Source organism: Corapipo altera, unplaced genomic scaffold, assembly GCF_003945725.1.
Source record: "Corapipo altera isolate COAL_440 unplaced genomic scaffold, ASM394572v1 63, whole genome shotgun sequence".
NCBI classification, from domain to species: domain Eukaryota; kingdom Metazoa; phylum Chordata; class Aves; order Passeriformes; family Pipridae; genus Corapipo; species Corapipo altera.
Genome location: NW_020884928.1, coordinates 1,038,976 through 1,052,443, shown reverse-complemented (window position 1 = coordinate 1,052,443; position 13,468 = coordinate 1,038,976). Strand labels below are relative to the sequence as shown.

The following is a 13,468-nucleotide window of genomic DNA, read 5'->3' as shown; positions in this document are numbered from 1 at the left end:
TAACAGGAACTGCTAATGACATTGGTACAGGAGAGGCATAACTGTTCAATCCCTAAAGAGGTTGAAGGTCAGCTAATGGCAAGCTTTTACATAATATAAAGTGATTATAGAACAAATCATGATGTACACCACAGGAGTTTCCGCCTATTAATTCAATGCACTAGCAAACTCCACCGCTGCTGTACAGTAAGAAACAAAACCCAAACAACTACATATATCCCTTGTATTTTGGGTTTTCTTTCTTCTTAGTACTTGCAATATTTGTCCCCCTTTTCAGTTTCCTTGATTGACATATTTTCACCCCAAAACTCCTTGCACAGCATGTGAAAGGATGTGTTTGGTTCACCAATGAAAACAACTGTGTCCAAAATGCAGCAAAGCATACAGAACAAACAAGCCAGAGGAGAAGCCCCATAAAATAATTCTCTATCAGTTTGTGACCTCACAGATTACTTGTATCTCTTTAAGTGTTTGGAACAAAAAGGTCAAAGACTCCATGGAAAACATTATTCTGGGAAGCATTGAAAAACACCTGGCAGACAATGCAGTCATCAGTCACAGCCAGCACAGCTTCACGAGGGCAAAGTCAAACCTGATTTCCTTCTACAATAGGGTAACCCACTTCACTGATCAAGGGAAGCCAGTAGATGTAATCTTTCTGGACCTGAGCAAAGCTTTTATTACTGTCTCTTACAGGATCCTTCTGGACAAAATGTCCAGCACACAGCTGGATAACTGTGTTATGTGATGGGTGAGCAACTGGCTCACAGGTCAGGCACAAAGAGTTATAGTGAATGGGGTAACATCAGGATGGCATCCAGTCACTAGTGGGGTTCTGCAGGGCTCCACCCTCGTCCCAGTTCTCTTCAACATCTTTATTAATGACCTGGATGCAAGACTCGAAGGAACGCTAAGGAATTGTGCCAACAACACTAAATTGGGAGGAGCTGTTGCCTCCCTCAAGGCAGAGAGGCCCTGCAGAGAGACCGCGACAAATTAGAGAGATGGGCAATCCCCTACCACATGAAGTTTAACAAGGGTGAGTGCCGGATTTTGCACCTGGACAGAGCAACCCTGTTGTGTGTATGGACTGGGGAACAGTTCCTATGGTGCCGCTGGAGAGCAGCACCATAGGAGGAGGGACCTGAGGGTTCTGGTCGATGCAGAGTTGAAAATGAGTCAGCAGTGTCCTGGCAGCCAGGAGGGCCAAACTGTGTCCTGGGGGGCATCAGGCAAAGCATCTCCAGCCGGTGGAGGGAAGGGATTGTCCCACTCTGCTCTGCACTGGTGAGGCCTCACCTTGAATACTGTGTGCAGTTTTGGGCACCACAATATAAGAAAGGGACTGGAGGGGAAGCCATATGAGGAGCAGCTGAGGTCACTTGATCTGTTCAGCCTGGAGAAGAAGAGACTGAGAGGAGACCTCATCTCAGAGGAGGGGCATCTCTTTACTTGTGTGACCAGTGACAGGACTTGAGGAAATGGCATAAAGCTGAGTCGGGGAGGTTTAGGCTGGATATCAGGAAAAGGCTTCTCACCCAGACGGTGGTTGGGCACTGGAACAAGCTCCACAGGGAAGTGGTCACAGCACCAGGCCTGTCTGAGTTCAACAAGGTTTTGGACAATGCTCTCAGGCACATGGTATGATTCTTGGGAGTCCTGCACAGGGCCAGGAACTGGACTCAATGATCCTGATGGTTCCCTATTCTATGATTCCAGGACTACTTAAAGTTTTACTTTTCATTTGAGAAATCGATACAATCTGTTTTGCATTTTTGTCTAAAAAGCTACTCAAGAGATGGGCCATTGGATAGAAGTCAGCACAGTGACAGAGCATCTCTGGCCAAGGGGGAGATGTATCTTGTAACCTCTGTTTGCACATGAGCATGCAACAGTTGCAACTAATGATTTTCAGGAAGAGCCCTTTACTACAAAAAACATTTATGGGAGTAAGACACTGAAAACTTGTAATAAATAGGCAACACAGCTCCAACCAGAGTTAACTGATCCTCTAGCTAAAGCAGAGACAAATTCATACATCAAAGTATGTTTATACTGCCGTGCACCTGGAGATCAGGGACCTACAAAGAGAAGGAGCATCTGTACAGAGTGTAGGTGACCTGAAAAATATTAAATGACTCTGCAAAGACACAAATTTACACAGAATGGGCTCAGAGGCAGATCCAGAGATTTCAAAACAGACTTCAGGGGTGAGAAAGCATGACAGAGAGGACATATTATCCCCACTCTGTTAGCAGGGACTTCTTCCAGTCCTCATGATCCTTCGAAGATGACAGACAGTACAGACAGTATCTCTGCAAGGACACTAGCCAACTCTGTCAGCATCTTCAGATGCATTTCATTGGGTTGGATGGACAGGTGTGGGTTGTAGCTGCATCAGAGCTCTCTGTTTATCCAAGCTGGTAGAGATTGTTGGGTTTTGGTTTGTGGTTTCTTTTTTTCGTGGGGGGAGCTGGGAAGAGCAGTATTTAAGGAAATTGTTTAGTTAACTGAATCAAAGCATACACATATGGGAAGTAAATTCAGATACTAAATTTAGTACAGAGGTTAATCATCAGGGATGCTTTAATAGGGATTATTAACAGAGAAAGGTGATTTTTCCTGCCAATCCCTGGGGGTTCAGATTGCCAAAGCTTTCTTCACTGGTAATAAAAAATGACTGGAAAAAACTAGCTCCCCAAGGCTAAAGTCATCCTTCACATTTATGTCCTTTCGGGCATGGCAGTCTTTCAAGCAATATTTCAACTTGAAAGACTGTAAGAAAGAACTGCACTATTTAATAAATGTATTGCAGACCAGATTACTGTTTAAAACACTAATTGGGCATTTCAATTTAAATGGACAATGTGAATATGTGGCTATAAAGCTTAATTCAACAAGTATATATTTTATCAAAAAGACTATTATCTGATTTAAAGATTCAAATCATAAAAATGTAATAGCTGTGTAGGAACACACACTTGAAACAGCTTTAAATTTCACATGAAGAATGTTGAGACAGCATGCACCCTCAGAAATAAAAAAAATTGCTCAACATACAATTTCCCAAACTGCATGTATTGAAGATAACTGTACTGTAAATATTACTGGCTTTCTGAAAATCATATCCATTTCTTGGATTAGGTACATGTTTAAAGATGCCCTTGTAGGATCTAGCGCAATTTTGGTTACTCATAGATCTTGTGGAATTGTAACAGTGATCGATCTTTGTAAAAAGCTCAGCCTTCTGTAGAAGGCTAGAGAGGCAGCTCATATTGCTTTCTGTCTCCAAAGCAAAGGGCTATAAGAGTAACTAAAAACATTATCTTCATTCAACTCAGGCACAGATGCAAAGCTTTCTATCTATGGACCAGACCTCCCTTCCTTAAGAGAGACAGAAGAGGATCCTCATCCACACACAGGCAAGGGAGTTAAAAAAAAAAAAGTCTATCTCCAAGGAAACCCCAGAAGAAGTTGAATTTAAGGCAAACACAGACATACTAATATAGACCATTTTTCTTAACAGCCTGTCAGTAAGACAATCAAATAAAAATACCATGTACGCAATTTCACCTGAATAGTGAGAAGGCCGGAAGTAACCAATAAAATGGAAACAAATTGTTCAGTCAAAAATAAACTACATGGAGCTGACCCTGCTATCACACAAGAGAGCACAAAGGATTAATAAATACCCCACTGTAGGGACCTCTTGTTACAAATCTTACAGTACAAGCTGCTGCATCTTATAATTCAACTTGCAGTGGTAAAAGCTCCAGTAAGTACAGACTTCCAAGGGGGAAACACATGATTTGGAAAAAAGATACGCTACTGCCTGGATTCCTCACGACCTGTGTTACCTTGTTTTTTCAAAAGAACCTTTAAAAATATACTTCTGTTAGTTAAGTACTTCCAGCACTGGCAGCGCTAACTGTCTTTACAAAGAACTTCTTCATATATCTACTTTACGTAATTATCCTCGTGTGGCCAAAAGAATAGAATGGAAACATGTCTGCATGCTGAGCACATTCATTTCTCTAAGCCCCAGAAACACAGGACTGGAACAAGCCTCCTGAATCATCAAATCCAGTCCTCTGCTAATGTGTTCATGTAAATAATATGTTTGTTATACTGACTGAGTTTCACACAAACAGAAAAGGCTTCCCAAGGTTATTCTTCATGTGAGACTATTCTGAAAACCTCATCTATGACAGTCTGTTGTCTATTTCAGTGTTAAACAAATGTATAACTATCTTTCTATACAAAGCAATTTTAAAGGTTCCTGCCTGTAGCATTACACCAACAAAAAAAGTGCGATTTCCACTATATGGGGTTTTTTTGCCAAAAACCCTGATAGCATGCCCTTATTACCTGAAATTATCATTTGAAGTTATAATGATCCAGTAAGGATGATTTATGCTTTGAAAATATTACTCATTATCACACAAATCTGATGCTTCTATTCAATTAAAACTCTTCTATATGTTACGAATTATTGCTCCCAATTTTAACTTTTAATTAAAAAAATATTTTTGAGTTACAGAGCATTTAAATGGAATTTATAACACTAATTTGTAATTTTGTGTTTTGGGTACTATACTTCAGAATACCGCAATGATTTAAAAATTGTTCTTTGGTAAGAAACACTGCAAATTTCAGCCTGAAGCAATAGTGATTTGGCAGGCCACACTGTAAAACCCCGGAAAAAAAATTGAAGACTGATGCTTATCTTAGAAACACTGATGACATGTTAAAAGCTGTGCCAATGCTATCACTATAATAATAGAAGAAATAGTCCTCAAAAATGAACATCTGTCAGCTCTAATCTCTACTGCAATTGCATTTATATTTTCATCGTTTGGAATAGCTAGGCAGTAACTTGTAAGAAAGAAAATTATCACAATAAACAAAGATTTTCATTTGCATCTTCACTGCTAACAGTTTTTTCTAAAATTAAAGTTTCCTTAAAACACACCATATCAACCATCTGTATTCAGCCACCATCTGCCCTTAAGGTATCCACACATTTGGAGTTGACAAGCCTCGATCTCTGCTGGAGAAGTCTTGAGGTTTTGAATTTCTCCCTGTCTGATGTTTATCTCTTCTCATGAAGAAAAAACAGAATAAGTACATTCTTTCAAATGTTTCGTTACTGCATATGAGAATAATCCTGCTTACTTCCCCTAACTTTTGTCTATTCATACCATCATAACCCTTCTCATGCTGTATGTGCAAGTGTATCAATTTATTTTCTTGTTTCAATTGCATTCAATGTCTGCGTATTCACAATGTCATCTTCCAAGCCTAAAGAGCCTGCAGAGAGAGGCATACAGATATAGAAAGAGGATAGAAAAGGTAAAGCACATACTTCACTAAGAAAAGACAGTAAAGTCATTACACTTTCAAAAAAGTACTTGGAGTTATGTATGTGACTTCTTGCTTTTGAAAACTAGCATGAAGATCAGCTCTTAAAGCAAGATGAACAGCAGAACCTGCCTGATTACTAGCACAGAAATTGCTATGGTAGTTTGCCTGCACTAAGGGTAGAAACAATCCAGAAATTTATTGCAAGGATGGTGAGGCACTGGAACAGGCTGCCCAGAGAAGCTGTGGATGCCCCATCCCTGGAAGTGTTGAAGGCGAGGCTGGTTGGGGCTTTGATCAACTTGGTCTAGCGGAAGGTGTCCAAGCCCATGGGCAAGGGGATTGGAACAGTCTTTAAGGACCCTTCCAAACCCCCTCTGTTCTATGACTCTATTAGTGGTGTTGAATGGTGAATCAAGACTAGCACTATGCTGGTAAATCTTACATTTGTATCAGAAATTCAGCTAACAGGAGACAGTTTTTAGAAAAACACACAAAGTGAACAAATAGTTTAAGCTGTGAAACTCCTGGTAAATCTTAATCAAGGTACTGGATAACAAAATTTTACTCTAATACAAAAGAGAACAGAGAAATTCATGGAGCACTTAAAATCATATTAGGCTTCGAGATGATGTAAAGTGCAAACAGTTGTAGAATAGAAAGTACCAACATTAAGTATCAGATGTCCTTGTCCTGTTCTTATACCTTTCCTTAGGTATCATTTTCAATCAGAGGGAAAACACTCATCTTTTTTTTTTTTTACAGTATGTTGGTGTTATCAAAATCTGGTCAAATATTTTTATCTGGTTAATTTTCTTTCAGTTATTCACAAAGTAATAGGGGAGTGAAGTGACCTATAATTTTTCTAGGATAAGAATGTACTAAATATTTTCAAAATGGGATCGCACCTCTGAGGAAAAGTCTTTGTACTTCTCTGATGCTACTACAAGAGAAAAGCTCTATAATAGGATGACTATGAACTTGTTTTATTTCTAAAAAAATTTAAACTTCAAGATGATATTTATTTAGGTTAACGTTTTTAAAACATATCCATTTAAGATTCATTTTCATGTGACAACCCACTGTGAAGCTGGAAAGAACATCCACCCAACAGTACTGGCCAAAGCACTAAGCTGCGCTGGCAGTCAGACATGCTGCAACCAGGTTAAGTATTGAAGAAGCATCTCTATTTCACTCCTATGGGTAGTTCATTCAGCTCAGTAAGGGAGTTGGATTATCCTTTTTTTTGCGTTGCTTTCTACTCTACAGTAAACAGTGTAAGAAGTAAAAAAATATTTCCAACCTTGCTGCAAGTCTCAGACACACACACTAGACATCTCTAAGAAATGTATTAAAAGAACTATATTCTGAATCAACCTTTCTCTGTGGTTACAAAAACCACAGAATCATAGAATGGTTTGGATTGGAAGGGACCCGATCGCCCTGTTGTGGGCAGAGACACCTTTGACTAGACCAGGCTGATCAGAGTTCCATCCAACCTGGTCTCAAATACTTTCATGGATGGGGCATCCACAACTTCTCTGGGCAACCTCATCACCCTCACAGTACAGAATTTCTTCTTAACCTCTAATCTAAACCTACCCTCTTTCAGTTTGAAGCTGTTGCCCCCTGTCCTATCACTACCTGCTCTCGTAAAAACTCTCTCTCCATCTTTCTTGTAGGCTCCCTTCAGGTACTGGAAGGCCACAATTACATCACCCAAAGCCTTCTCTTCTCCAGGCTGAACAAATCCAATTCTCTCAGCCTTTACTCATAGCAGAGGTGCTCCATCCCCCTAATCATCTTAGTGTTCCTCCTCTGGACTCACTCCAACAGGTCTATGTCCTTTCTGTGCTGGGGACCCCAGAGCTGGATGGAGCACTGCAGCTCATCAGAGCAGAGTAGAGGGGCAGAATCACCTCCCTCACCCTGCTGGCCACACTGCTTTTGATGCAGCTTTCTGGGCTGTGAGTACACATGGTTGGCTCATGTCCAGCCTCTCATCAACCAGCACCTTCAAGTCCTTCTCATCAGGGCTGCTCTCAATCTGTTCATCCCAAGGCCTGGATTGATACCGGGGGTTGCCTCAACCCAGGTGCAGCACCTTGCGCTTGGTCTTGTTAAACCTCATGAGATTCCCACGGGCCCACTTCTCGAGCTTGTCAAGGTCCCTCCGGATGACACCTTCAGGTGTAGCAACTGCATCACTCAAGCTTGGTGTCATCTGCAAATCTGCTAAGGGTTTCTTATCTGACCCACTGTCTTGTCATTAATGAAGATATTAAATAACACTGGCCGCAGTAAAAACCCCTGAGGGGCACCACTTGTCACTGATATCTATCAGGACGTTAAGCAGCATTTTAATTTCCATTCCAGTGAAAGTAAACACATCCAAAAATTACCCAGTAGGTCAGAAATTTATCATTTGCTGTTCTCTAACACAGAAATAGTGTTTACAAGTCTGAAAAATGCACATTAAACACCACAAATTGCTAATATAGTCATTGCCAAAGAAAATGGTATTTTTATTAGTCTAGAGACCAGATGAGACACCATTTCTGGGTAAAAGAGGAAACTGTCATTAGACTAACTGGTATAGTTTGAAACAATAAAGAGAATTTCAAGACCAGAATCTTTCTTTGGACCTGAAATAAAAACAGCAGCTTTCTCAGCTAACCACAATACCCTGCATGTAGTAGCACATGGAGAGTACTGAAGTCTGCAATACCAGAGCATGTTTATCTGTAAAGCCAGGCAGCTTTGTCACCCCCTCCAAGAACATCTGCTTATCAGAAGAAGAGTTTGAGCACATATAAGTATCTTGCCTAATTTTTAAAAATAAATCCGTTTTCCCCATAAAAGATATTACATCTACCTACTAGGTTTGGTCTGAACGAATCTCTCATTTCTATTAGCAAATGAAACTCAAAACTTAACCTCCCTGCTTCTGAACTGCCTTTTGTGAAAAGACCAGTGTCAAAAGGCAGTTCTTCAGTAACACACCATGATCCGGGCAAGAACTTGCTGTAAGAAAGCTTAACAGAAACTCTGCTTGGATTTCTGTTTGTGGTGCAAAGCATCGTGCTAATTAGCAAGAGCTAAAATCATCCTGATGTTGTGCTGTTCTCAGGAGCATTAGTCACAAAACACTGCTGCAGAAGCCAAATGTTCGTGGCTGAATTTCTACCAAAATATTGTGTGGCCATATCTACTACTTTTAATGAGCAGAGAGTGGTAACAAAAATACACACACCACAAAGTATGTAAACCAGTAGCAATATGTAAGCTTGGAATCATAGTGACTTTCCAACAGAAGAGTTAAAAAGCCTTTAACTGAGTTTCAAAGCAGATCTAGGGTTTTATCTGCCTGATTAAGTAAGGTTTTTAACAAGTAAAGCTGTAATTAGGCACAATGATAGCCAAACAAGCAAAGTTAGAATAATGCATATTAATTCTAACTTGGGAAGAGGTCCACTTTTAACAGCATTTCATGGTCTTCCTATTCAGAGAGGGTTATTTCCTCTTCAAGGTGCTGGAATTGTGGCAGAGATTTCCCACAGCACCTGTACCAGCACAAGAATTTCTTGCTAGGAAGACAGCCACAAGTACTATGCTGGCTCAGACTGTGCCCTGGCTTCAGGAGCACCAGGTTTTAGGATTTCTGGAACATTCAGGAGGTTTCATTCCAAGAGGCTCATAAGAATTCAATCCCACATGGTATTATGCCAAGAGGGTGCAGCGGAGAGTTATGATTTTGTTTCTTTTGAACTGCTCAGCTGCTACCAAAATGTAGTGCAATTGACATATTTAAGGCTTCTTTGAACTTCAGTCAACACATTTCTCTATAATATGGAAGCAAGTCACATGAGTAGGAGTTCACAACAAATCTCTGTCGAAAATCAAGATAGGAGATGGTGTTGAAAAGGTTGGGTTTGACTTTACCGATCTTGATCTGACTTTTACATGACATTTCAACTGTACAGGATTAGAAAACTCCCAGCAAACACTGTACATAACTAAATCAAGAGCCCAACACTGATTTTAAGAGTATTAAAAAATCCTGCACAAAGATTAGTCAAATGACTTACAAACTTGTGCTAATCCTAAAAGAGAGGCTGACAGGGTCTAAAGAAGAATACAAAATTACACTGGATACTGATGTGTCCAGTAACAACAATGAAAAAAAAGTCTATACAACTCCCATTCAAAAAGGAAAACCCAACATAAAAACCATCTGCTAGCTCACAAAGCATTTTTTAATATCTTAACAGCATTCTGTCAAAAGAACAGAATTACTGTATCTTTTGTATGATTTCTATTCTTCAATTAACACAAAGCAGATATGATAGATAACACCAGGGGAAAAAAAAAAAATCCCTGCTGCAGATCCACAACAGAAGACAATTATGGTAAGACGACGTATCTGTAACTCCCTTAACCTAAAGTGTAAAGAACATGGATCATTATGAAGAGTTATTTTTCACATACTTGAGTTGCAGAATCAAAATTCAGTGTTTTCTAAATATTTCTTATACTAAATTCAAGAACACAGAGTCAGGTAAAAATCAGTTGGTGTGAAAAATGATCGACAGACATCCAGACTCCAAAGGATTAAATCAGCCACAACAAAAGAAAATCCAACCCAACAACAACAACAGCGCAGCAAAGACAATAGCGGCATTGACTACTTGAGTAGAACAGAAATGCTCTGCCACTGCAACTCCCTCTTCAGCAGAAGACACGAATTCATTATCCAAAATTCAGGGGTTTTTTCTACTATTTACAATCCTTCCCTGAGTTCCTCTTCTAAATTATCTCAAAAGATCTCAGCCCCTGTCCTATAAGCTCCCTGTAATTCCAACCCTGTGTCACAGCACACCAGCGAATCTTTTTGCCTTCTCAGATTCTGCTTCCATTCATATCCACATTAGCATCTTGATATGCAAATCCACTTCCTTTGATTGCTATCCTTTAACCTGAAAGAGCAATTCATCTATTCCCTATCTCTCCGAGAAAGCTTTCACCATACCTATTTTCAGCTGGCAAACTTTTTTTTTTCTCCACAAATCACCCTTATATGGATTTGCATCTGTATTCTCTCTTTACTGGATTCCAAATATGTTTTAAACTAGAGAAGTAAAAATATTTGAAAGGTGTTGCAAACGCTAGTTATTTGTATATGTAGCATCAGAACATTATGTGGAGTGGTAGCAAAACGCAGTTATGTAATCAGACTTACCCAGGAGGTTAAGGAAAACTCTAGAAAAACGTTACATCACTGTAGGCTATTTAACACTCATCCTCTGGGAACCCCAAAAGAACAGAACATTTTTTTTTCCTTTACTGAAGAATACTTTTACTTTTACCAACCTAAAATTATTCTAGATGAGAAAAATCCGCCATGGTTCTCAACCTCAGGGTTTATAGGAACAACCTGGCATGGTGTTCACCACCTTTAGCAGAGAAAAGCATTTGATGGACACTGAAATAGTTCAACTCACCAATAAACGGAATAGAAGCCAAAGAGTCACCAGGTGGGCTGGAACCCGATGCTTTCCTTTCCTCTATTCTTTTTATGTGGACTTCTCTCCGAGCATCGTTAGGTAACCAACAGGTAGTGTCCGAGGCTGCCTCTTGGTCATTTACAGCAAGAATGTAGGACTGATGCCTCAAAGGCTGTGGAGTTTGGTGGCCAGAAGGTGATTTGTCCCGCATGACCACTGTGTCTTTGTCATTTCCCTGAACATCTGTTTGCAGACTTTCAGACTCACGGACATCTTCCCTTTCAAAATGAATCTTTTGTCTTATGGAACCATCTACATTGTCAGAGGTAGTTGAACACTCACTTGGTTGAACAAGTTTGGCAGAAGCTGGAGACAGAGAGGAGGGCTGGATGGTTTTACCAGTTTCTGTTTTGTGATCTTGGGCACCTTCTGCTCGGATCCTTGACTGTTGGTTTAAGAGGCCGCTCTGATGCAAGTGATTTACTGTTCTTTGGTCTTTGCTGGCAATAGCATCCAGGCCCTGGTTAAGGGGAATAGATGGTTTTGCTGCATAGGGAGCTGAGTTCTTCAGAGAGCTACTTCTAGAACTTCTGGCTGGTGTGAGACACAATCTCTCTTGTGAAACAGTTGCAGGTTTTGAAACTCCCCCAGGAGTTTGCAAATCTCGAGAAGGCTGTAACATTTTAAAATCTGGTGACATTTTCTGGAAGTGAGAACCGGGCAGAGAAGCTCTACTACCAGTTCTCCTGTTGTCTGAAATATAAGCACTTGGAGCTATAGGAAAATTTTGACCTCGAAGGGACATATGAAATGCATGCTGTCTAGATCTCTCATAAATACCTCGCCGATCATCTTGTTCAGTAAACCCTGTCCACTTGTAAGTCTTTCTCCTATCTCCATTTGTATCTGCAATCATATTCTCAGAATGGAAGTTTTCTAGCACTTCACCCTGTTTGCTGAGATAATCCCATGACCGAGCCCTGTGATTTCTAGCATTAACTGAAGGGGAAGTTAGAGTATCTTGTGAAGCACTTCGTGGCCACTCTTTCATCAACACAGGATCTTCGAGTCTTTCCTGGGATACGCTTCTCTGCCTGATCTGAACAGACTGTGGAACCCTATCATGAGAGGTGCTCCTGCGCCGTACCTGAGAAGCAGTGCGGTTTGGCACCACTTGATTATAATCAGTTGTATTCTGAGAAGCTGCTCTTAAGCTATCTAACCTTTCCTGTATTGTTCGGGAGCCATACATGTGCATGCGCCTGTTATCAATGTATTCTTTGTAAGTTTTGTAGGTCTTCCAGTCTATGTGCTGGTGGGAGGTTGGAGAACTGTAATGATTAGAAGAGACTGAGGGTGAGTCTGTGGCTTGAGCAGGAGGTCTAGTGCTTGGGATTCCTTCTGTACATACTACATAATTTGAAGTTTTACTTACTGCTCCAGTTGTATCAACTGGCCTTGTTATTGGAGTCTGGGGAAGTACAATGGCAGTGGACACTGAAGATGATGGTGATGTGGTCCGTGCTTTCAGACTGGTTTGATCTTTTAAGCCGTATCTTACTTCCTCTGTCCTGTGTGAGGGACCAGCATGATTATTTCTACAAGATGGCAAATCTACAGCCTTCTCAGAAGGCACAATAACAGTCCTTACAGTTTCATTGCAAACGCACACAGCTGTATTTGATTTTGCAATGTCTGTTGGTGACGGAGGCACTTGTATTTCCATTCTGTAGGCCCTCTCTGGCTGTGTCAATGCTCGTACTGGTCTGCTGACTTGCTGTTTCCCCAGTGAGAAGTCAGAAGAAAGCTTGTCTGCAGCTTGTGCCTTAACAGAAGCTGTGGATGTCAGACGCGGGTAACATATCGGCGGTGGTTCAGGTATGTTGTGGGCATTACCACTGTAGGCTTCGTTGCCTTTCAGGTAGGCATCTTGGGAATACGCCTGTGGAGAGAGGATTAAGTGAGTATTCAGTAGTGAGGGAGACGGAAAAGTTCGCCATCCAGTATTTGCATGATCAATCTTCGAGAGAGGGAATACAAGTTCAAAATTCACACTATCTCTAATTTTAGACAAAATGTTAGTTAAAAAGATAAAAACAGCATTCCATCCCCTTAGTGATGTAGGAACAAGAAATAGAACAAGCAAAATCATCACATATATTCCCTCCCTCAATTAAAAAACTCAACTGATAATTCCAGGAAATACTGCAGGTAGGGCACTGAGGCAGGTTTCTCAAAATTCATGAAAACAAAACACAGTATTTTCCCCCCCTTAATTTTGCTTTCTAACATTATGCTTCATACATTCTTCCCATTTAAGCTTCACATTGCCAGAAAACAGAATTTCATAGCAATTAATAGGTTAAAATGCTGCATAATAAATTCAACTAGAACTAGAAAATTCTCTATTCACTTAGTGTATAAAACAACTCTGTTCACTTAATGTAGTACATATGAAAAGTACACGCACTCCTCTAAGATGTCTTCTACATAAAAGCTACGTTCCTAAACATATAATGAATAAATTAAAGCAGTAACATATTTGTTGTGAGCCAACACCCTATAAGTCATCTTACATTTTACAGGAGACAGCAAGTACATAG

The 13,468-nt window shown here is 40.3% G+C and overlaps 1 protein-coding gene across 5 annotated transcripts in view; it reads right to left on the bottom strand.

Annotated features, from left to right (window-relative positions):
- ARHGAP21 (Rho GTPase activating protein 21) overlaps positions 1 to 13,468 on the bottom strand; it is a 110,337-nt gene that overhangs the window by 16,942 nt on the left and 79,927 nt on the right. For all 5 annotated transcript variants that reach the window (XM_027658734.1, XM_027658738.1, XM_027658737.1 and 2 more), the window contains one exon: positions 10,863 to 12,807. In XM_027658734.1, coding sequence (XP_027514535.1) covers positions 10,863 to 12,807 — 1,945 coding nt within the window. The remainder of the gene's footprint in view (positions 1 to 10,862; positions 12,808 to 13,468) is intronic.